Genomic DNA, 21,616 nt, shown 5'->3' with positions numbered 1-21,616 from the left:
GGCTTTTTTTCCCTTCTCAAAATCACATTGTCAAGGTTGTCCCACTGTTGTAAGGCATTCAACAGAGCCCGACCACCCTTGGGCAGGACACAGCTGTGTGTTCGTCTGCTGGAGCGCGTGGGCACCTGGCTTCCCTACAACGCGTGTACCCCGACCAGGCCGGCACGGGCCCTGCCAGCCACGGGGCTGGGCAGGGAGCAGAGCCAGCAGACGTACTCCAGTGCATTTGAGGGAAGGCTTAAGGTGACCTTTTAGCCCAAATAGCACTTTCACTTCAGACGAGCCTTTGGAAGGAAAAGCTGGATGTTGAACATGCCGCCTGTCCTGGCGAAGCGCTGGTGGCTGTTCAGCCACTGCTGCTCAGCCTCCGTGCACAAACCGGTGAGGAACTGGGCTGGGGGCTGAGCTTTTCAAAACTGCCTAAGAGATTTAGCAGCTGAAATGGTGGGCTTTTTAGGGCATTAATTCTGTTAGGCTTCTCTGAAAATCCCAGCATCTACTTTTAAAACAACATAGAAATGCAGAAATATTGAAAATGTAATTCCCAGTCATCTCTTGCATAGGACTTTTAACTATAGTTCACAAATTTATTCAAGTTCTGCAGTTGTTTAAAAAAAAAGATGGCATACCATGAAAAAGGGTGAAAGGCACATATACAGTCATACAGCATGGAGATGTACAATGTGTGTAGATGAGCTTTACAAGCAAAATACCTAGTTGTAGGGTTGATACAGATAAATAAAATATTGCAATACTTAACTGCTCCATACGGATACATTTATGATACAAGATAAAAGACTATTACTATTTTACCATTACGCCTTGTGCTGTTCTCCCATCCCTAGATTTCCCAAAGCATAACTGTGATGAAACAGAGCTGAAGATGAGCTTTAGCAAAGTGGGCATAGCTGCTTCCAGCTTCCCTGACAAGGACAAGTGGGTGAACGTGAAAGAGCAGAGAAACACTGGGCCTGGAATTTGCTGTGCTGGTTTCCCTCTCCGTTTGCAAGGAATAAAATCTTCTTGCCCCCCCCAGAGGTGATGAATTACAAAGGTGGGGGAGGGGGGCAGCAGGAGTTCTGCCCTTAGCTGCCATGGAGCCGAAGCGTCACATTGGTGTTGCTATGCTCCAAGTTCACGTGCTGTGGCTGGAAGGGGGTGCATGGCAAATCCCCCCTAAAAGAGCATTTTGGTCACTCTGGGCACAGGGCTGGGAGAGCAGCACCCCTAGTGCAGCCCGGTGGGTGTTAACATGAAAGAGTAGAGTGGGTACCCCGCACATTGCCTCCCTGCGAGAAAGAATGAAAGGACTATCATCAAGGGACAACTTTGTTATTAAATGGAGCTGCTCGCCTTTTTCATCTTCATATTTTAAAGAAAGAGGAGTAGCTGTCATTAATGGCACAGATCTCTTCTCACAGGCGGAAAAGCTGTTTGCTGGTGCGCGGACAAATGGCACGAGGCTCCAGGCCATGGAAGATGCCGCACACAAGCTGAGTCCGACCACCAGGGCCGGGGCGCTGGGCGGCTGGGAGCACTTCCACTGCACCAGTCAGGCGACCCGTCACAGCCTCCGCGGTCACATTGAGGGCACAAGGACTGAGCCCTTGAAGACACCAGGGAATTATTCATGATTCTGAACAGTACTGAACAGATCTGAGAGGAGCGGGTGGAGGAGGAAAGCTTTCCCCAGAACACAAGCTGTGGGTCGATCAGCCCCAGCTAAGGCCCTTGGGTGTCCCAGATGGCTCTGGGTGCAGGTCTCTGGGGGCAGCAGAGAGGGAAGAGGAGGCCTGGGGGGGCTCCAGGTGATGAGGTCTAGGAGGCAGCATCTCCCTCCCACTGCCAGTAGCTGCTTCTGAGTGCTAAAATTAAGGTACATCTGTGCTGTCCGTGGAAACAGTGGCAGGGTTGCATTCGCCAGGCTAGTGATGAGAGGCGCACAGTGGCCCCGGCCACACAAGGGTGCTGGCCTCTTGCTGTAAATCCGGGTGTCTGGGGGAGGCTCAGGTGCCGCCATCGTCCCCAAGCTGCCTGGGGTGCAGCAGGTGGAAGGCTGAGCACCACATTCTTCAGCCACCTCCACTGGGGTCTCCTGCCACTTCTTACTGTATTCACTTTCTAGCTGTTAAATAGTTTAATCTTTGGGACTTGTTTTTCAATAACTCAATAATTCAATAATTTTTCAAAACCTAATTTCCACTTTATGCAGGGCAGCGGAATTGATGTTTAGCCTCCATGGGAGCAATTGCAAAGCTGTGTGATTGGAGTGTGAAATCTCATTGGAGTATTTTTTTCTTCATTTTTTTTGCTCTGATGACAGGACATCTGTGACTCTTCCTGCCCAGTGGGGCTGAATGGAAGTGATATCGGTGAGATGTAAAGGTAAAAATTATGTATTCATTAGAAATGTGCCTAGAGGTAAAGTGAATATTCCCATGGTGGTGATCTTTGGGATGAGCTAAGTGTTTAACATTTTCCATTACAGAAAAGAAAAGCTGGCTCTCATGGAAAGAATTGTTTTCTTCCCAGACCGAGCTTTCACAACAGTTTTTTGAAAAGCGTATTTGTGGGCGCGCGCTTCAGCATGCCAGGTGACCGGGGCCTTCTGCCCCGCCACCTCACAGCCTTCCAGTGCTGGCGAGAGCCAAAATTCAGTAGCGGGACTTTGTCACAGCTGCCGCAAGCTGCCGGTGAGGCACCCTGCTTGTGTGATGCCAGAGCTGCTGGGCTGCCAGCGCAGGGTCGGGAAGCTGGGCTGCCCCAGCACTGCCGGGGGGGCACACGGGTTCGGATGCATCCTGCTGCAACCCGACTTTCATATCAAGCGGTGGCACTTCTCCAGGGGACTGCCCCTGCTCTTCTGGCATTTCTGGCAGCCTTGCCACTTGCTTCCAGGGTGAAACAAGAAATGCAGTCCTGCCCGTCCCCTGCACCAGCATTCCTCTGTCTGCCCCGCTGCCTCACCCACTCCAGCTGCCTCATCCCAGTGACCAGTGGGAGCCAGGCAAGCTGGGACCGATTCAGAAAGCACAGTGCTGCTTGACTTCCAAATCCCGGGGGGCTCTTACACACTGCTTAAAGTCACACCTGGTTACTTACAGCCAAAACGCCTAAGGAGGGACTAGCTACATCCTAGCAGTACAATTTGAATTGTGGGGACATGCACAAGGGAATTGGGGATGATGCTCAGGGATGCTTGCACCACGAGGAAGTGGCTGCAGCTCCTCCGCCTGGGCCGCTCAGTCTTCAGTGGGTGGCAGCTGGCCGAATCTCCCCCCTCCACCGGGGCCACGGCACGCATCCTCACAGCTTCAACATGCTCTGTCAGGACCACGCAGATGAGTAACCAACGGCCTCACAGGCAGAAACAAACACCACATCTGAACAGAGGAGTCCAGAAAAAACACACTTTTAAAGACCCCAGCCAATTTGTTTGTCCCTGAGTCCACGCTGTAGTTTCCTCCTACACAAGTAACAAACAAAAAGAAACCAAGAGCTCGTCCTTGCTGCGTAAGCAGGACACAGCCCAATGCCTTCCTGCCAGCCCTCAGCATGTTTGCTTCAACTTCCCATTGGGAGCATTGCACAGCTAGTCACAAATTGAAAATACTGGATGCAAAAAAACTAAAAACCCCAAACCCCAAAACAACCTACCAAACATCCACACTGTGTTTTAAAATATTTACACATGTACACATGTGCACAAGCAAAAAAAGTTATTTTTTTTAAGCACCTTTCATTTGTTTTAAGATTTGAGGAGACTCATAATCTCAGTGTAAAGGGTTTTCCTTGATCTTACAATACTAGGCCAGGAGATTTGGTATCAGGCCAGCTGTAGTGATCACCACTGTACAGATCAGAAGCATTGCAGGGCTTCTGCAAAGCACAGTTCAAACATGTCTCTGCCACAGCATAAGAAGTGTCGGTCACAATGTGTGATAGGTACATCAGTACTCACTTTGTATGGGGTTAATACATGATTAGTAAATATTAATACGTGTGCAAACAACAGACGGGGGGACCACAGGAGCCTATTCACCACAGTAAATGCACTTCATTGACCTGTGGGATGCTACAAATCTGGATTAACCTCTTCATTAAAACAGTATTAATAATTTATTAACCCTTTATAAAGATACTCTTGATATCAAGTGTGATAATAGTTCTGCTTTTTTTTTTCCAGTGTTGGCTGGGAGTAGCATGATGAAAGATGTCTCAGACTGGCACAGAAAGATGAAAGGAAACCAAAATATTTTGCAGTCGCTTCCCCAAAATGGGACATAGTAACAGCATTAGCTATTTGAAACAGATGATGGGCACTAACAGGGCACAGCCGGCACTGCTGAGCCAGTGGGGGCTTTGCCAGGGGCTGCACGAGCAGGAGGCCAGGGATGGTGTCGGCACGGGGCTCTCTTACTGGAGCAATGCTTGCGAGCACCTGGGGTGAGTCACCACCCGGGGTGGTGGCCCCAGCACATTTGCGCCTCTCAGCTGAGGAAGGGGCAAAGGTGTCGCAGCCAACCCTGGTTTCAGGAGCTCTCTGCAGCAGCATCTCAGAAGTGCAGAACTTGCAGCAGGTGAATATGAGCTGGGAGGCAGAAATTGCTACGGTTGTCCACTTCTTGATGTACACTTGGGCTAGAGAGAAAATTCTTCCTTTGAAGGCATTGCCTGGGCAGGGAACAGCCCGGTGGCCACAGAGGACACAATGCAGAGCCGTGGGAAAGAGTGAGACGAGGGGTGCGGCTCCAGGATTCAGCCCCAGCCCTCCTTTGCCACTCTGAACCTTCTGGGCAGAGGCACCCGAGTGCTCAGAACATCCCCTTTTGCCTTCAGCAGCACTTATGGCAGCATTTGTTTGCAATGCTCCCAGTTTATCTCAGGGATCCCTTTAGAAATAAGAAGGCATTTAACGTGAAGCCAAGGAAGCCAAAGGATGTAAACTTTCCCCTGGAGTCAAGGAGTCATCAGTCGCTGGCGGAGAAATGAAATCGCGCATCCTGTCTGCCAGGCGATGGTGTGCTCAGCGCAGCCTCACGGCTCTGCTGCAACGGTGCCCAGTGAGAGGCAGGGGGATGAGGAAGGCCCGAGGGAGCACCGGGCTCCCCAGCTCGTTCATCTCGGCTGTGAAGATAAGCTCTGCTACCTCCGGATTTATCAGAAAGGCTGAAAAAGCAGTGGAACAGAACAGCCCGTTTTCTGCCTGGGAAGCTTTTACTGTGCCTTTTATTGTAATTAGAAAGCAGAATTTGAAATGGGGGTTTCTGTTAGAAATGGGACTGTGGTGCAGGCGCCAGTCCCGGAGCAGGTACTGGCTGCAGGTGCAGGATATGGCCAGCGTTGTGCCTGGCACAGGGCTTGTCGGCCGCTGTCGCTGCCTGCACCTTTTTTCGGCAGCATGGCAGCTTGTGCCATGCGCATGTGATGAGCGTTGCAGGCCTCTGCACCATCCCAGCAGGGCTTGAACAAGAAACTGGCCTGGAAGAATTGAAACTGAGAGGCTCTGACGTGTGGCTTAAAATAGATATTTGAAATAAATTTTCATTCTTTCTGTGCTTTTGGGAATGCTGTGTCATCAGAGCTAAAGATACACTCTGCAGGCAAACAGTATCAGCCACTTCCCATGAGGTCCAGGTTTCTCAGTCACAGATCCAGGAGGCTGGTAGTTACAGAAGGGCTTGTGGGTGTTTTTTTCCTCTCATTAGAAAAAAAAAATAAAAATAAAAAATCAACAGTCCAAGGTTGGACCTACCACAGTGACTTAAAACCAGTTCAGACACTGATGTTATGGGTGTTAACAATGCTGAAGGGCAGACTCTCCAGTGGGGTGCTTGCTCCCTGGAGCAGCCTGGGTGCAGCAGCATTAAAAATCAGCATTGCCCATGACTGAATTTGGCCCGTCGTGTGAAATATGCGATTGTTGGTGGGGCCAGATGGGGAGTTCCCTGCGTGACTGCAGTCCAGTGGCAGTGCCAGCCCTGGTCTTCCTCCCACCGCAGCCAGGACCACGGTACCAGCTCCGCATGAGCTCGCGCGTCACAGCCGCTCTGTTTCCATCCTCGCCCTCAGTTCAGCCTTTTCCCCTGGCCTCTTGCTCACACCCGACCTCCTCGCTGCTCTCATTTCACATCCTCTCACCACTAGCTCCAATGTGCTTCCACCACCTCAGGGAGGCTGTGCGAGTCCCCTTCTCTGCTGTCTTCCAGAGAGTGATGCAGGGCAGTCAATGTTCCTTGGCTCAAACAGTGCCTCATCCAAGTGCATATAAACATACAGACATGTACATGTCCATATGTACATCTAAATGTGTTATGTGGGTACAGCCAGCGCAGGTGAGTGGCTCCAGGAGGAGCACACAACCTTGAGGCTTGCTCGTGGCCAGCAGCTTGGTGGGACCAACACTTGCTGAAGGTTGTGGTGACCCCACCAACATCCCCACGCTGATGCCACTTCCCTGCAGACCATGCTCTCCTCAGTGGTGCTCAAACAGCTCCTGGGTCAGTGCTTTGTTTCCTGAGATTTCTTGTAATGTTGTCTTTAAAAACACAAAACACCGAGACCTGCCTGGCTTTCTTGTGGGAATGGCAGTGGGGTTTTTGTATTATTGTGGTAAAAGTACAATTAAGAAATTTCGGCTGGGATGGGGTTTGCTGGTTTTACCTGTGCTGGAGCCACCAAGGCCACCTGCTGAGAGCATCACAGGCACTGCCAGGCCTGGGGCTGGAGCAGGGCAGTGCTGTGCCGTGGGGGCCACGCTGAGAAGGGACAAGATCAGGCCCTAGCAGCAATGTCACCAGCGTGCGGCGATAGCAGGGTCCCATCTCTGCTCTGGTCTGAGACACCAGGAGCAGTGGAGGTGTGGGGGAGGAAGCATTATTTAGTGTCATTGATGATATTTTCCTAAAAATACCAAACCTCGTTGCTTTGTTCCTCTTTGCACTTCCACTTGGTATCCGCTTGTGACATCACAGTCTGTTTACATGGAGGAGTATGATGTCATAAAGAAAGGCACTGATGTCACAGGCTCTTCAGGACACAAAAGAACAGGCTTCTCCATGAATTTTGGAACGGGGTGATTTCACAGGGGGCACCACTGCCCCACGCAGACGCTGGTGGACGGACGGGCACGGGGCAGAGGACGGCACCACTCTCCCGGCCCGTGCTGCGTGAGGCAATGCCAGCGTGGGCCTGGAGACGTGAGGGGTGCGGGGAGGCGGAGTGGCGGCACTGGGGCTGGTGTCGAAGGGAGGCCGAGCCCCGCCGGGAGGTGCCGTGGCGGCGGGGCGGCCGCTGGCAAGGTCAGTAGTTGCAGTGGCGCTGGCAGGGCTGGTGGAGGAAGCTCCCCACATGCTGTCGGGCCCGGCGGGCCGGGCGCTGTCGGGCCCGGTCCTGCCGCTGCAGCGCCTTCTGGCTGAGCCATGGCTTTTCTGCCAGCTGCTTGGCCCGCTGCACCCGCCGTGCCTGGCTGACCTTCTCCAGGATGGCAGCCTTCACTGACAGGGACGTGCTGTGGTGCGGCATGTGCCGCTCCAGCCGGGGCTCTGGCACCTCCCTGCAGAGAGACGGGACTGTCAGTGGCCAGTGGTGCTTGGTCCCCCCCAGCCACGTGGCCATCGCACCCACGCACCAGCAGCCCACCCTTACCCACCCGCCTGCAAGATCTGCCTGCAGCCCCGTGGTGGCCGTATTGCCACCAGCACCCTCAAACCTGGTGGGCAGGAGCCAAGCACAGCCCACAGCCCCCTCGTGTCCATCCCGCTCCTAACCAGATTTATTCCCTTGCCTATTCCCAGCTCTCTTTGGCCCCTTTCTTCACCCTCCAGCACTAAGGTTTCTCTTAAGCTCTCGAGATGGCACTGAGACCCTCAGGACAACTTTGCAAAGGGAAAGGTCCAAGAGGGATCATGTGCCCTGGCCAAACAAAGGATCACCCCAAATTCTGCCTTGTGAGGCCGTGTAAATAAGCATGCTGCAATGCCAGGGGACGCTTCCCTGCCCCATTGGGGGGCTCACAGGGGAGGTGCTGGAGGGCCGGTGCAGGGGTAGCAGCGACCCACAGCATGGTGGTACCGGGACTCACCGGTGGGTCAGGGCTTTCCTGGGTGCTGTGGGGAGAAGGCAGAGCTCCGCACGCTGCAGAGAGGCTGCGGCCCCAGGAAGGGGCGGGGGGAAGGAGGAGGGGGGTGGCTGGGAAAAGAGATGGCAGTGGGGTCAGATTTTGCTTGCATCTGTTAGGTGGCAGGCCGGGGCATCTCTGTTTAACACCCCTGTTACACTGGATTGTGGGGCAGGGAGAAAGGTCTCACAGCCCAGGCCAGCAGAGAGCCAGGAAGGAGAGCTGGGGGCAGGGGTCTGCAGCACCCCCCCGTGTGGGGAAACCAGGGACTCAGGGGCACCAGTGCCCGGGGGCCACCCTCTTCTGGTGGGGCTGCTTTGCTTGTGCCATGTACATGCAAGCTTCCGTGTTTAAACTCAGTCCAGGAGACTCCCCCAGACTGGTGGTGGGGTAACACGCAGCATCCTCAGAGGACAGCCATGTGCCAGGAAAGGATGAGGAAGAGGCCACTGCTGTCCGTGCCAGCAGTAACCACACAGCAAGGGCTTCACATGGCTGGTCCCACACCCACAGCTGTCTTAATGTGGACCCAGTACACATCAAGGTCACTCTTCCAAAGTATTTTGGGGCACAGAGGCTGCTGTCCTTGCACAGTGCTGGCTGGGACACCCTGCCAGGTGGGACATGGGGACACTGACGTCACAGAATCACAGGATGGTTTGGGTTGGAAGTGACCTTCAGAGATCACCCAGACCAAGCCCTGCTGTGGGCAGGGACATCTTTCACCAGATCAGGTTGCTCAAAGCCTCATACAACCTGACCTTGAATACCTTCAGCAATGGGGCATCCACAGCTTCTCTGGGCAACCTGCACCAGTGCCTCAGCGAGAAAAGTTTCTTCCTAATAACCAACCTCAATCCACCCTCCAGTTTAAAACCGCCACGCCTGGGTCCCCTGGGCAGCACGGGTGAAATGCTGCGGGGCATGCGCGGCCGCCCTAGTCCTTGGCCCCGCACTCACCCAGCAGTGGAGTCCTGCGGCTCCTCCACGTCCAGCTCGAGGGTGCTGGTGACATAGACAGACATGCTGGGGTGCTCGATGAGCAGGTCCTCCATGGGGCTGCTGCCCACGCCATCGGGGCCGGGCTCCTCTGCAGTAAAACATGGGGGAGGGGTGACAAACCAACTCTCGTCCATCAAGCAGGGGCCGGGCAGGGCAGGCACGGGGCTGCGGGCGTGGGCCGGGGCAGGTGGCGGCACCAGGCAGGGCCTCACCGAGCACCCGCAGGCCCCGGCCCGCCGCTGTGTGCCGGGGTGGGCGGCACCGCCTGGGGAGCGAGCGGGGTGCGGAGCCATGCGGGGTGCAGCGGGGACACACACACACCATGTACAGTGGGGGGGGGGGGGGGGGGGAGAGAAAGGGGCATCATTAGTGCGAGAGGCACCCCACGGCATCGCCACCGCTGCCGCAGGTCCAGGGGAGTCTTGGCAGGCCAGCCATGCCCCTCGCGCTGACCCAGCGCACAAGTTGACGGTTTCAGTCTGGGTGGATTTACCAACCACTGGGGTTTACGGTGGAAATTTTTTTCCTTCTTGAAGCAGAGAAGGAAATTTGGCCAGAAAGACACATTGCTTTTGTCTGCAAGCTTTCTTAGATCACCTGAACTGCGGTGCTCACACAGCTGCGCTGCACTGTGCGCCTTCACACGCGCACACACGGCACTGTGCACGTGTGGAACCAAGCAGACACACGTGCACACACACGGCGCGCACCTTTTTCCTGGAAAAGACCTTTCTCTCTGGGAATAAAATCTTCACCAAAAGCTTTCACTTTGGCTTTGACTTCAGTCCACCAGGGCCAATTTTCAGCCAGCTGAGCACGAGCTGCCCCCACGTGCTCTGGCCTCCGGCCACACAGGCCAGGGCTTTTCCCATGCCGGGAGCCACGGCTGTGCCCAGCAGGGTGCTGCGCTCACCATGAAACCCAGACCCACTTCAGGCTCATCCCGGGGTCAGAGGAACCATTCTCTTCAGCGTGGGTTCAGTGCAGGTCTCTATGGACATGTCTGACTCTGCTGCTGGGTGAGGGTGCAGGAGAAATCAGAGGTGAATGTGAGCTTGCAGTGCCCAAACAGGCTAGAAAAAATATGAAGCACGAAGTATGGGGCAGGCGTTTACCACCTAACATGTCCCAGCTCCTCCAGCCTAGGGCTTAGGGCCGGCCACAATTAGCCTTGCAGACAGGAGAGCATCTTTCTTCAGGTCAGTGGATACGAGGCTATGAATAGCTGCTGACATGCCAGGCTGCAGATTATTTGTCAGCCTGCAGACAGACAGAGCCTGGCCTGAACACTTCTCCCCCCGGGGTCAGGTATGCTCCCACGACATGGAGCCATGTGTGCTTATCTGTCCCCATCCACCCCAAAGGTGGCTTCTAATGTCACAAGTGCTGTTACAGGGTTCCCACATTGCTGGGGGACTTGCAGCCTGAACTCTAAGCCCTGAGAAATGTACCCAGATCGCTCCCAGGAGGGCAGGCGCGTTCTGCAATGCACGGGTCAAAGACCTGTCGGGGGTGCAAGGATCTGGAGGCTGCTGGGGGAGAGCCAGGCTGCGACGCGCTCGCCTGCCACCACCGTAACATGGAGGATCAGGGCTGGAGCCAAGAGGCTGAGGTTTTGAAGTGCTTTGCATAACTCAGGGCTCCGAAAAAGGGCTGAAATAAATCGATCCCTTGCTGGCTGGGGAATGCTTAGGCAGCCATGGTGCCTGTGGGGATTAGCAGTGGGGTGCCAGGTCCATGCAGACATCCTTCCAAAAGCTGGGTCTGCACCAAGGGCCTGGCTGCTTGATTAAAAAAAAAAAAAAAAAAAAAAAAAAAGACAACCAGAAATACAGGAGCCTTTAGTAACAAAGTCAGCCCTGGATCCCCACCAAGCCAGCTGTGGGCTCTCACCCAGGGATTCATGGCACAGCCCAGCATTTCTCTGCTAGAGAAAACTTGTGGTTCCTCCTGGCATGATGCTCTGGGCACACTGTGGCCATTGCTGGCAATAGGACTGAGGCCAGCTAGCCCTGATGTGTGGCAACAGCATGCCCTGTGCTGCAGGGAGCTCCTTGCAACCCATCTCTTCCCGCATCACTGCTATGACCCCCAGGACAGCCACCAGGGAGCCCAGAGGACTGGGACTCCTCCACGGCTGCCCACACCACCCTCCTGCCTCCACCAGCTCTCCACAGGGCTCCCAGGCTGGCACCAGGGTGTCCCTGTCCCCCGCCCCAGGCATGTTTGAGCTCCGGTCCCCTTTCCAGCTCACTGCATGGGGCACCGATCCCTAATGAATGACACCCATCAGCTGTGCTCAGCGCATGTGGCAGGGGCATCCCTGTGAGGGAGACGAGCCCCAGCCCCTGCAGGACCACCAGTGTCTCCTGGGCTGGGGCTCTGTGACTCACCAGAGGCTGTAAAAGCAGCTGGAAGCCACCAAGGAGCAGCAACCCAAAGGCTGCAGCGCAGACAGGCTTGTTTGTGTAAGTTCGCTGTGCAATTTGCAAGCAAAAGGTCACAAAATGATCATTGCAATTGGTTGAGTCATAGGCCCTACAATAGCAACGCAAAGATCTTAATGGAGCTTGAGAAGCCCTCGTGGCACAAGGAATGTGACCTGCCTGGCTGCTGTCAAAGGGCCTGGGATGGTCCCAGCCGTCCCTGGGAGTGGGGAGCCCCAGCAGACAAGGGGCTCCACGGGTACGTTACAACTGTGGACCTCTCCTGAGTGCTCCTGGCAAGGGCGCTGGGAATGCTTTGGGAAGAGAAACCCTTGCAAAAACTTTTGGAGTGGAGATTGGCTCCCCTGGGTGGCCTCAGATGACCCCAGTGTGGCACGGAGCTGGAGGTGGCTGCAAGGGGACGGGCACCCGACTGAGCCACGTGGCTGATGGCACCGGGCACGGCACCAGCCACGGTGGAGGGGACATGCCCGTCACCCCTGCCCGCCTGTGGCTCAGCCAAGGCCACAGTGCTCTGTCCCCAGCCCAGCGAGCCTCCAGCAGGTGGGACTGCACCGAAACCCAGGGGCACCTCCCGACCCAGGGCTGTGTGAGGATCCTGTTCTAGTGCTGGGGGCTCAGCAGCTGGGGGGCAGCACCACCCACCAGCCCAGAGTGCCACCACTGCTGGTGGCAAGGCAGGAACCTCCCCTGAGAGAGCAAAAGGAAGGCTCCCAGGCAAGGTCTGCTATTGCCTGACAGGGCTTGTCCAGTGCTGGAAAGACAAGACCCTCCAGCAGCTATGCGAAACGAGGGTGAAACCTTGCTTTTCTCACCTCCAAGATCGATTATAAGCCATCCATCCTCCTCCTCCTCCTCGGAGACAAAGGGCTTGGGCTCCTCCAGGCCCTCTGGCGTGCTGCTGTCGCTGAAGAAGAGACTGGTGAGACGCTGGAACATGGTGGGAAGTGGTCAGATGGGGCAGAACAGGAATAAAGCTACTGCTGAGCGCCTGCCTCAATGCAGGGAGAGGCAGAGGGGCACGGAGCTTGACAGCGTTGGAGGTCCTTCCTTGGGGCAGGGGTGCTTTGCTGCTAACGAAGTCTCAGCTGAGTTAAAGGGCGTGCAGTGCAGTTATGAGGTTCTTCTCTTGGCTTCAGTGCAAAGGCCTACCAAAGAAAACAAGGAGAAACGCATTCAGACTGGACATGTAGGATGTGTGGTGCTGGAGGGGACAGCAGGAAGGCCGTTCCAGCCCCAGTCCCTGCCATGTCCCCTAGCACTGTGCTACATGTGGCCGTGCCAGGACGGGTGCCCACAGCCCCTGGCCTGCCCCAGCCCCACATGGCATGCACCACCGCCGTGTCCCCTCCCCAGCCAGCCGCACACCCCAGGGGCAGCACCAAGCACTGTCCTGCAGTCAGGCTGGGACCTGCTCCCCTCTCTGTAAATCTGGACCTGGCCAGCACCAGTTCCCCCATCACCACACACAGGCTGTGGCACGAATCTCCGTGGGACAGGCAAGAACAGGGTGAGGATGATGCTGTGTCTGAAGACCTGGCATGAGCCAGGGCGATTGCTGCAGTGCAAGAGGAGTTGGGCCCTAAAATCCACTCTTAGCAGGATGCTAAATGCACACCTCACAAGAGGACAGAGGCACCAGCACTGCCAGCGAGCCATGTCAGCACCCCTGCCTGCCCCAAGCTGCTCTCCAAGAAGCTGTTCAGGATGGGCCACAGACCAAAACTGTAGCTGGAAGTTGGGAAGCAGCAGGGGAGCCTTTCATTTGATTTTTCTTTCTATTAGTAATGTGTGCTGATTGGACTCGGGCTCGAGAACTCTGTGCTGATACCTCTTTTACATTGGTGTAATTCTGAAAGCTGTCACTGTTATTTCCTCTGGGTGCACTTGCAGAGGTGCTCTTGTAAAGCAGCCACACGCAGTTCCAGCTCTGGTAGGTGACACTGTCACATGTGGCATCACTGGGACTTTTCAGCAATGCCCCAAGACCAGACCATGCTTCCGTACCAGCGGGGTTCTCCAAGATCACAGCCCAGCACCGTGGGGCAGAAACCCAGCTAAGTGCAAGGGGGACAGGGACAGCTGTCTTGTGCCTGTCCCCTTCCTGACAGGGGCGATGGGGCATTTCCAGCACAGCCACTGCTCGCTCACATGTGCCGCATGCACCCACAGCTGTCCCTTTGAGAGGCAGACCTAGGACCTTGGGTAGGTGTCGTGGGCAAGGCTCTTCTCCAACCAGGCTACGTTACTGTGCCAGTTTTACCACTGGGGAAAAACTGTGCCAGTTTTACCACTGCAGCTTGGGGGAGGTCAGGACTCCAGTTTCATCTATGTCTGCAAAGCTTTTGGAAAGCCATGCACAGATGGCAGACACAAGGCACAGAGTATTAATCGTGCAGAGAAAATGCATTTGGTCCAGAGACATAAAAGTGCATTAAAATGCCAGCAAGGGCGGGATGTGGGGAAAGGCAGAGCCCCTGACCAGGCTAACTGCACGTGGTCCTGCTCGGCACACTGAGGGCAAAGCCCAGCTGGCAGCTCTACAAGGAAGGTGGTGAATCCATGGGATCTGCAGAGCTGCCAGTCTGGGGACAGGACATCCTCAGTGCATTAGGCTTCAGAGGTAAACGGGGGTCCCCAGGTTTGCTACAAGCTGGTCAGTGAGAGCAGGGACCCAGTGCAGTCCCTGGGCAGCTCTGGGGGGAGTGAGGGGGGCTCGGTACCACTGCGCAGCCGGTGCAACCCGGCCCCTGCAGCACCAGTCAGGCTCACGGCAGGTATGTGCAGTGAGTCCAGGTGCTTGCTCCTGCTCCAGAGCTCTGGCACGCTTGTATTTACTTGTTCTGGGATTGCCGTGCATTTTGGCTTCTTGGTCGCAGATGCACAGGAGATCTAATGCCTGCTCCACAAGGCCAAAAAAAAACAAACAAAGGGAACCTTGAGGATGATGGGATCCCCCTAGACTCTGGGGCTCATCCTGCATCTCTACTGCCACAATTCACCCCTTCGCCAGCACCCGAGAAGTGGCAGTGGCTGAGCAAGCCAGGTCCAGGCAGGATGCCTTGCTCACAGCATGCTCAAGCCATCTCTTGGCATAAAGTCATCAAGGATTCCCCACTACTTGTTCTAGAAGTGTTCCCCCCGCAGTACTGAGTGGAGGGGTTTGGGGCACTGAGGCACATCCCAGGCATTTGCTCTGGCTGCAGGCACAGCCATGGCAGCTCTCATCCCCCAAAACCCTGACCGCAGCAAAGCCACAGCACTTCAAGCATCATCCACTCACACACTCCCCACAAAGCTATTGGGGCAGCCCCTTTCCCTGGAGCGTTAAATCCTACCAATAAAAATTAGGAAAAAAAAAAAAAAAAACAAAAAAACAAAAACCACGAACAAGGGCTTGATACGCTTGCTGGGCTCTCCCCTTTGCTGGCCATGGCCACGCTCTCCCCTCTGTAGGACCAGGCTGGCTCCCAGGACCGTGGCTCCTGGGGCCTGGGGGAGGCAGGGGCGCTGCCCCCCACCCGCCTTGAGGTCTGCTGGAAGCGTTCCTGGCTTGAGGGGGCTGCCTGCGTCTTTTCCCCAGGCATGTGCACCACAGCTCGGCAGGGAACCTGGGGACCAGAGGCTGCGGCAGGGGGATGCCGGTGGCTGGGAGAGGCCCCGGACAAGGAGCTCCTCTCCAGCAGGCTCAAAGCTGAGCTTTGAGCTCAGGATAAATTACAGTCATAACAGAGAGCAGAAAGTCTTGGCTTTTATTTGTATTGTTTAAACCTGAGAGCTGCCTTCACTGGACAACAGCAAAGACTTCAGGAAACATGCTCCTCCTTCCGTCCCTCCAGGCCTCTCAGGAGACCGGGCCCAAAGCACCACGGCTGCCACCAGGAGATCCAGGGGCCGAAGCATCTGGGCTCCGCAGATGCTTACCCTGGCTCATAGATAAGTTCCCTTTCCTAAATGCACAAGGCACAGTGGATACTATTAGTTTCAATTGACACCCCACCCCAAATTCAGCTTCTTTTTCTAAAAACCCTGAGATAACACTTCCATTGGCAGATCCCACCCCCACAACAAGGCAGGGGCCATCCTGCCCTGGCACCGACCCGGGCCCACCTCCCACTGCACCGGGCAGAAGGGAGGGGAGGGAGCTCACAAGAAGCTGCCAGAGCAGCAGGAAAGAGGGAAAGCTCCCCCAGGAGCAAAAGATGGATCACTTCAAGGGTCCTGCCCCAGGCAGCGTACACACACCACCAGCTACCCCAGCTGCCTCACGAGAACCCCCTGCTGCCGGGGGGGGCCTTCCCACGCTTGGGCAAACTCATTGCTGAGAGCAGCCAGGGCCTCCGTAGTGGGCTTTGGGGGGGCAGCCCCCAGCTTCGGGGCCTCCACAAGAGGAGCATCCTTCAGCAACGGCCAGGGCTGGGCTCCGTGGGCAGGATCAGCCCTGGGCGTGAAGCAAGCTTGCCTTGCCCGCACCGCAGCAGGAACACGGCCATATCCAACAGCTAGCTCAACAAGGGGCAGCACAACACTTCTCAGAGTCCATCCTGAGCAGGAAGCAGGGTCTCCGCCCTGGGGATCTTTAATCCTCACACTCAGGTTACACTGTCTGCTTGTACACTGTGTTAAAAAGGCAGGATCAGGCTGTTCACCTCCCCTCCACTGTAAAAGGGAGCAGCTCCCGGCCAGCATGACCAGCACAGAGTCCTTGGTCCCCTCCAGACCCTCCTTGCAATCCACCAAAGCCCTCAGCTCCGTGTCCTTGTCACAGAGGGGCAGCTCTCCTGGGTCCTGATGTGGTGAAAGGCTCCGGGGCTGGCCATGACCAGCTGCACTGTGACAGCGGGAGTGTCCCGCACCACCCCAGGACACCCCAGAGACATCACCTGGCCAAGCACCGAGGGACGCTGCCCTCACCGCTGGGCTCCCCTGTCCCAGCAACCCGTGCTGTGGTGACATCCCTCGTCCTCTGCCATGGGGACAGCTGCACCCATCCCAGGCTTCCAGCTTGGTGCACCAACCCCATCCCAGGCTACTGCCAGCAAGTGGGGAATGCCTGCAAGGGACATGCACTTGGGGACAGAGGAGTTTCCCAAGCAGCCCAGCCCTCCCAGAAAGCCCAACAGCCACAGCCTTTTAGAACTTGCTGGAGGGTATTAAATAATACACATTAAAGTAGGAGTATGGAAATCATAATGCATTTAGTTGTTCCCCCCCCCCAAAAAAAAAATAAATAAACTCTACACAATAATTAGCTTCCTGAGTCACCGTCCCTACGAATAACCCCGGGAGCTAAGAATAGGTGAGAGGAATGGCAGCACAGCCCTGAGGTGTACAAGGAGCCTGCGGCAGCCTCAGCCTCACAAGGACTGGCAGCTCCAGGCTGCAACACCAGCAGCTGCTCCGCCTGGAAACAACACTGGGCTCCTTGAAACTTCCCATAAATACCCCACAGCAGGAGGGATGCTGATGACAAACGGCAGAAACGGTCCTTCCTCAGCAGGGCTAAGAATACTCTGAGCAGTCATCGTGGCGGAGGTATGAATCAGGTGTGTGCCTCCAGCACAAGTGGGAAATGTTATTTTCAGTTCACTTTACCTAAACTAGTCAAGCACTTCCCAGGCTGCTCTCTCCGCACAGCATGTACCAAAACCCTAAACCCAGCACTGAGACACAGAGAGAAGGGAGCGGGGATGCCCCCGCTTAGCGCCCCAGGAGGGGGTGGTGAGGCATCCCCGCTCTGCCCCCCATCCCTCCAAGGCAGGGCAGGGACCCGACCTGCCACAGGCTTGCCCAGGATGGCTCTGCAGGGCTGTCCCTGTGTCACACCCGCGGCACAGCTCCTGTTTGCCCGTTTGCTTTAGCAGCAGCCGCATTTATGAGTCTCTATCCTGCCAGAGGCTGATTGACAGCAGGGTCTCCTCTGCTGCCTCAAATGGAGCAACAGCAAAGGGAGGGGGAAAAGAAGGCAGAGAGCAACAAGAAAAGCCTGGAGAAAAAACTCTAACATGAAACTTTCCTTACTAATGGGAGACAACCCTTTTGGCTTGGATCACACCAACCAAGTCATTTCAGCATCCAAACCAAGCAAGACTCCAGAGACAACAAAACACCCATGCTGAGGCAATCCCTGCAAGTGCCAAGACATCCACTCCGGTGCCAGCCGCGCGGGGTCCCTGTGCTGCTGCTGCAGGGAAGGTCACTGCCCCAAGGACAAACCTCATCTGCTGCCATCTAATGCCATCGCACACAGAGCCCTGGAAAGCCTGCCAGCAGCCGAGCCAGCAGGAATTTTTAGATTTGCTGTGAGCAATCCTAGGAAATGCAAGGAACCCAGATGTTTCCTCTCTGGGATGCACTGCATGGAACATCCCTGGGGGCACACGCTGGGAGGCAAGCAGTCCCAGCATCACACCCTTGGTACATCGCAGGAGGCCCAGTGCTGATGGGAAGGGTGGACTTTGGCACCCCGGGCTCACCTTGGCATCTGTCCTGAGCCTGCCTGGGGCCACATGGGGCCAGGCAAGCCTTGCTGAGCAATTCACCCTATAAAGCTCTGAGACAAGAGTTCACACCCCAGGTTTTTCCAGTCTTGCTCTGAGCAGGTGATATTGGTTTATTCTTGACAGAAAAGCTTCCCCTGCACTTTTTCCTTTTGCATCCAGCCAGACAAGCGCGGGTTGATGCAACAGATTCCTAATGGTGACAGTGAGGTAGAACAGAAATATCAGTGTTCTTTTTGGGGAATTAAAAAAGGAGAGGAAATATTTATTCTAGAGGGGGAAAAAAAAAAAAAAAAAAGTTCTTGGCACTGCATAGCCCAAGCCTGGTAGGAACTAAGGTGAAGCGCTGTCCTACACTGGTGCCCATCGCCTGTTCCTGCAGTGGCTCGGTGTCACAGCAAGGCGCTGGCCAAGTCTGTGGCCACACCTGGCACCTGCACAGCTCAGCCCTCGCTGGTGCCCGCTGCCAGCACCGGGCACTGCCGCTGCGCACCCGGGGCACCCGCCCCTCTGCGCAGGCTTCTGAGCTCGGCGACCACCACGGAAACCCCAGCGCCTCTTTATCCCCAACGTCCCCGTGCGGCTGCCGGGACGTGAGCAAGGCGCGCTGCGGTGACAGAGGGCAGCTCCTCGGGAGCGTGACGGCAGCCGGCCGGGGGCAGGCGGCCTCGGGACCGGCCCCCCCCTTCCCTTCCTTTCCCTTCCTTTCCCTTCCCCGGGCCGCCCTCCTGACCCAACCGCCTCCGCCAAGGGCGCTGCGCCACGAGCCCGCGGGAGCCGCTGCCACGGCTCCGGCTCGCTCGGGGAGCCCCGCACGGGGCCGGGGCCGGGGCCACGGGAGCGGAGCGGCCGCACGGCCCCGGGCAGCGCAGCGCAGCCCCGCTCCCCCCGCACGCCCCCCCCCGCCCGGGGCCGGGGTCGCGGCAGGACAGCGGGGGGGGGACTCGTGACGTCCCAATGTCATATGCAAATGAGGTGACGTCACCGCGGTCTTCCAGCGCGCCGCAGCCAATGGGGGCCGCGGGCGGCCCGGCTCCGAGCGCGGCGGTGCAGAAACAAACAACGGGCGGGGGGGGGAAGCGGGGGAAAGGGGGGGGCGCGCGGCCCAGCCCGGCCCGGCCCCGCCGCGCTGCCCTGACCCGGCCCGGCACGGCCCCGCCGCGGGCGGACAAAGGCTCCCCGCGGCAGCCGCCGCGCCCCGGCTCCCGAGCGGGTCCGTGCCCAGCGGAACCACAGCCCTCCGCCCGCAGCCGGCCCGGCGCCCCGCCGGGGGGAAGGGTCCCGGTGCCGGTCGGACCGAGCCGAGCCGATCCGAGCCGAGCCCTACCCTACCCTAACCTGCCCCGCTCCGCCGCCCCCCACCGCTCCCGGGCACCGGCGGCCCGGCCGCGAGCCGCCCCGCTGCCCGCCCCCCGCAGAGCCGCCGCATCCCGCACTCACCTTGCCGGTGTCGCTGTCGGGGCCGGAGGCAGGGCGGGAGCGCGCACCGCGCGGTTCTGCGCCGCGCCCGCCGCTGCCCCGCACAAATCGGGACCTCCCGACAGCTGATCGTGACGTCACAAAGCGGCCCGCCCGCCCCCGCCCGCCGGCCAATGGGAGGCGGGGCCGCGCGGGGGGCGGGGCGGGGCCTGGAGGTCCCGGCCCCGGGGCGGCGGGGCGGGAGCGGGGGTTGCCCGCGGCCGCCGGGACCCCGCTCAGCGGCGGGGCGGCTCCGGAGCCCGAGCCCCGCGGGCCGAGCTGCGGCGGAGCTCCCCGGGTCCGCCCGGCAGCCCCGGGCCGAGCCGGGCGCTTCCAGCTCGGTGCCGCGGGCAGCCCGAGCAGCCGGCGCCCCGGGCGCGGCTCGAGGGGCTCCAAGGCCCTTGGGGGGCTCGTCCCTGCCCGAGGAGGAGCCCCGCGGGGCCTCACCGCACCGCCCGTGTCGGTGCGGCTCTCACCGGAGGGGCCGCGGTACGGCTCCCGCCGGCCGCAGCCGAGCGTAGAAATTACCCCCTAACCCTGCCGCCGTGCGGGAGCGGCCGCGAATAAACGCCCCGGAACGAACCTTGCTAGGCTTGAGCTTACCCCGGGACAAACCCTCCCGTCCCGTCCCGTCCCCCGAAGGGCCGCCCGGGCGGGCCTCCCCTGCCCGTCCCTGCCGGCACCGGAGATGTTCCCGGCCCCGCCGCCCCCCCCCCCCCCCCCAAGATGCGAGCACCCAGCTCCACCGCCCGGCGCCAGCCTGCAGCGTGCTGCACGGGAAACCCGGTTGTCTTCCGTCCCCTGGCCGTGCGGCAGCCGGGAGCCGGGAGGCAGGGCCACCCGCCCCGCCAGCGGGGTGAGCTGGCCGTGCCCCGGCCTGTTCCCGCTGCCGCAGGCGGGCACGGGGCCGGTGGCAGCGCCCAGCAGGTGCCTGCGGGTTTCCTGCCCGCGGGGAGCGGCCGCTTGGCTGCGGCTCGGCACGTGGCGGCACGGGACCAGGCGCTGCTGGGCTGTGTGTAACCGGTGGCACTCCGGGCACTCGGGTGACTGCTGAAAATAGGATGATGGTCGGGTCGGTTTCTGCTTCACCGAAGCGGTTTTGAGGAGCACCACCAAAAGCTCCCGGCAAGGCGCAGAGCCAGCGTGTAAGGCTTTGTTTCAGCGCTGACACCCAACGGCTGGCACGCAAATCAGCCGGGGCTCTCATTATTTCCCTGTCCTTTACTAAAAACAGGATGCTGCGCCCAGCTACCCAAAACTCGACGAAACAAGAGACTGGGAAAGGGTAACGTGACTGGATCTTTGCAAAGCCCTCCAGGAACGTGTCAGCAGCAGCGGGGGGGGCTGAGCACAGGCGTCCCTCCAGCAGCCCCGTGTCCCTGCAGCGTCCTGAGGCCACCTCGCTGCAGCCTGGCCAGGTGCTTGTCCTGGCATCTGGGACGTGGGGGTCCCCTCGTCCCCGTGAGCGTTGCCCCAGTCATTTCCCTGGCTGATGACAGGGTCACACAGGCAACTGCTGAGCACCGTGAAGAAGCATTTCATAACCGTGCCCTCTGGCCTGGGGTTATAGGTCAAAAGTAAGTTTGAGACCTCGCAGCTCCAACATGCCTGTGGATCAGTTTGAGTCACATGGCTTGCTGCCTTTTTGCGAGTTGCATGCTCATCTTTTTGGGGCTGGGAGGAATTGTTAATGAAGCCATGCACAGAGACAACGCTTAAAACACACAGTGTGTGCAACAGAAAAGAGAAAAGGAAAAGGAACTGAGCTGAAGTTGCTCTTCCTCCCTTTCCAGAAGGAGCCCCCAGCCACAGGTCACCCCTGGGTTGCGAGCATGAGCCATGGGTGTGCCCAGGAAGCATGGCCCCCATCCATCCCTCCTGCCACTTGGGGTCAGGCTAAAGGAAAAGCTTCTGCTTTGACCACTGATCCATTCCCTGTCCCCCTCTGAAATGGTCTAGGAGGTGTCACTGTCACCCACACCTCAGGCATCAGGGTGTCTCCTGCTTCAGCTCCTCAGTGTTTTCATGCTGCTGTCTCTTGGGATGGGGTTTCTTGGGAGACCTTGGGAAAAGCTGTTTTTCTGCCTCCT

General features: G+C 57.7%; 1 protein-coding gene across 2 annotated transcripts; it reads right to left on the bottom strand.

The window, feature by feature from the left end:
* Window positions 1-4,096: 4,096 nt before the first annotated feature.
* Window positions 4,097-19,669, bottom strand: TP53INP2 (tumor protein p53 inducible nuclear protein 2). 2 transcript variants are annotated; one of them, XM_035548127.2, is made up of 4 exons: window positions 19,509-19,669; window positions 12,384-12,716; window positions 9,080-9,386; window positions 4,097-7,555 (listed from the first exon to the last, which is right to left on the bottom strand). In XM_035548127.2, the coding sequence occupies exons 2-4, from the start codon at window positions 12,505-12,507 to the stop codon at window positions 7,303-7,305; spliced, it is 684 nt and encodes a 227-aa protein (XP_035404020.1). In that variant the 5' UTR covers window positions 12,508-12,716; window positions 19,509-19,669; the 3' UTR covers window positions 4,097-7,302. The 2 variants fall into 2 exon arrangements, with proteins under 2 accessions (XP_035404020.1, XP_035404021.1); XM_035548128.2 differs by having other exon boundaries at window positions 9,080-9,209; window positions 19,509-19,662.
* Window positions 19,670-21,616: the final 1,947 nt, after the last annotated feature.

Source organism: Cygnus atratus, chromosome 16 (genome assembly GCF_013377495.2).
Source record: "Cygnus atratus isolate AKBS03 ecotype Queensland, Australia chromosome 16, CAtr_DNAZoo_HiC_assembly, whole genome shotgun sequence".
Taxonomy (NCBI): domain Eukaryota; kingdom Metazoa; phylum Chordata; class Aves; order Anseriformes; family Anatidae; genus Cygnus; species Cygnus atratus.
The sequence above is the reverse complement of the archived record's forward strand: the minus strand, read 5'-3'. Positions and strand labels throughout refer to the sequence as shown.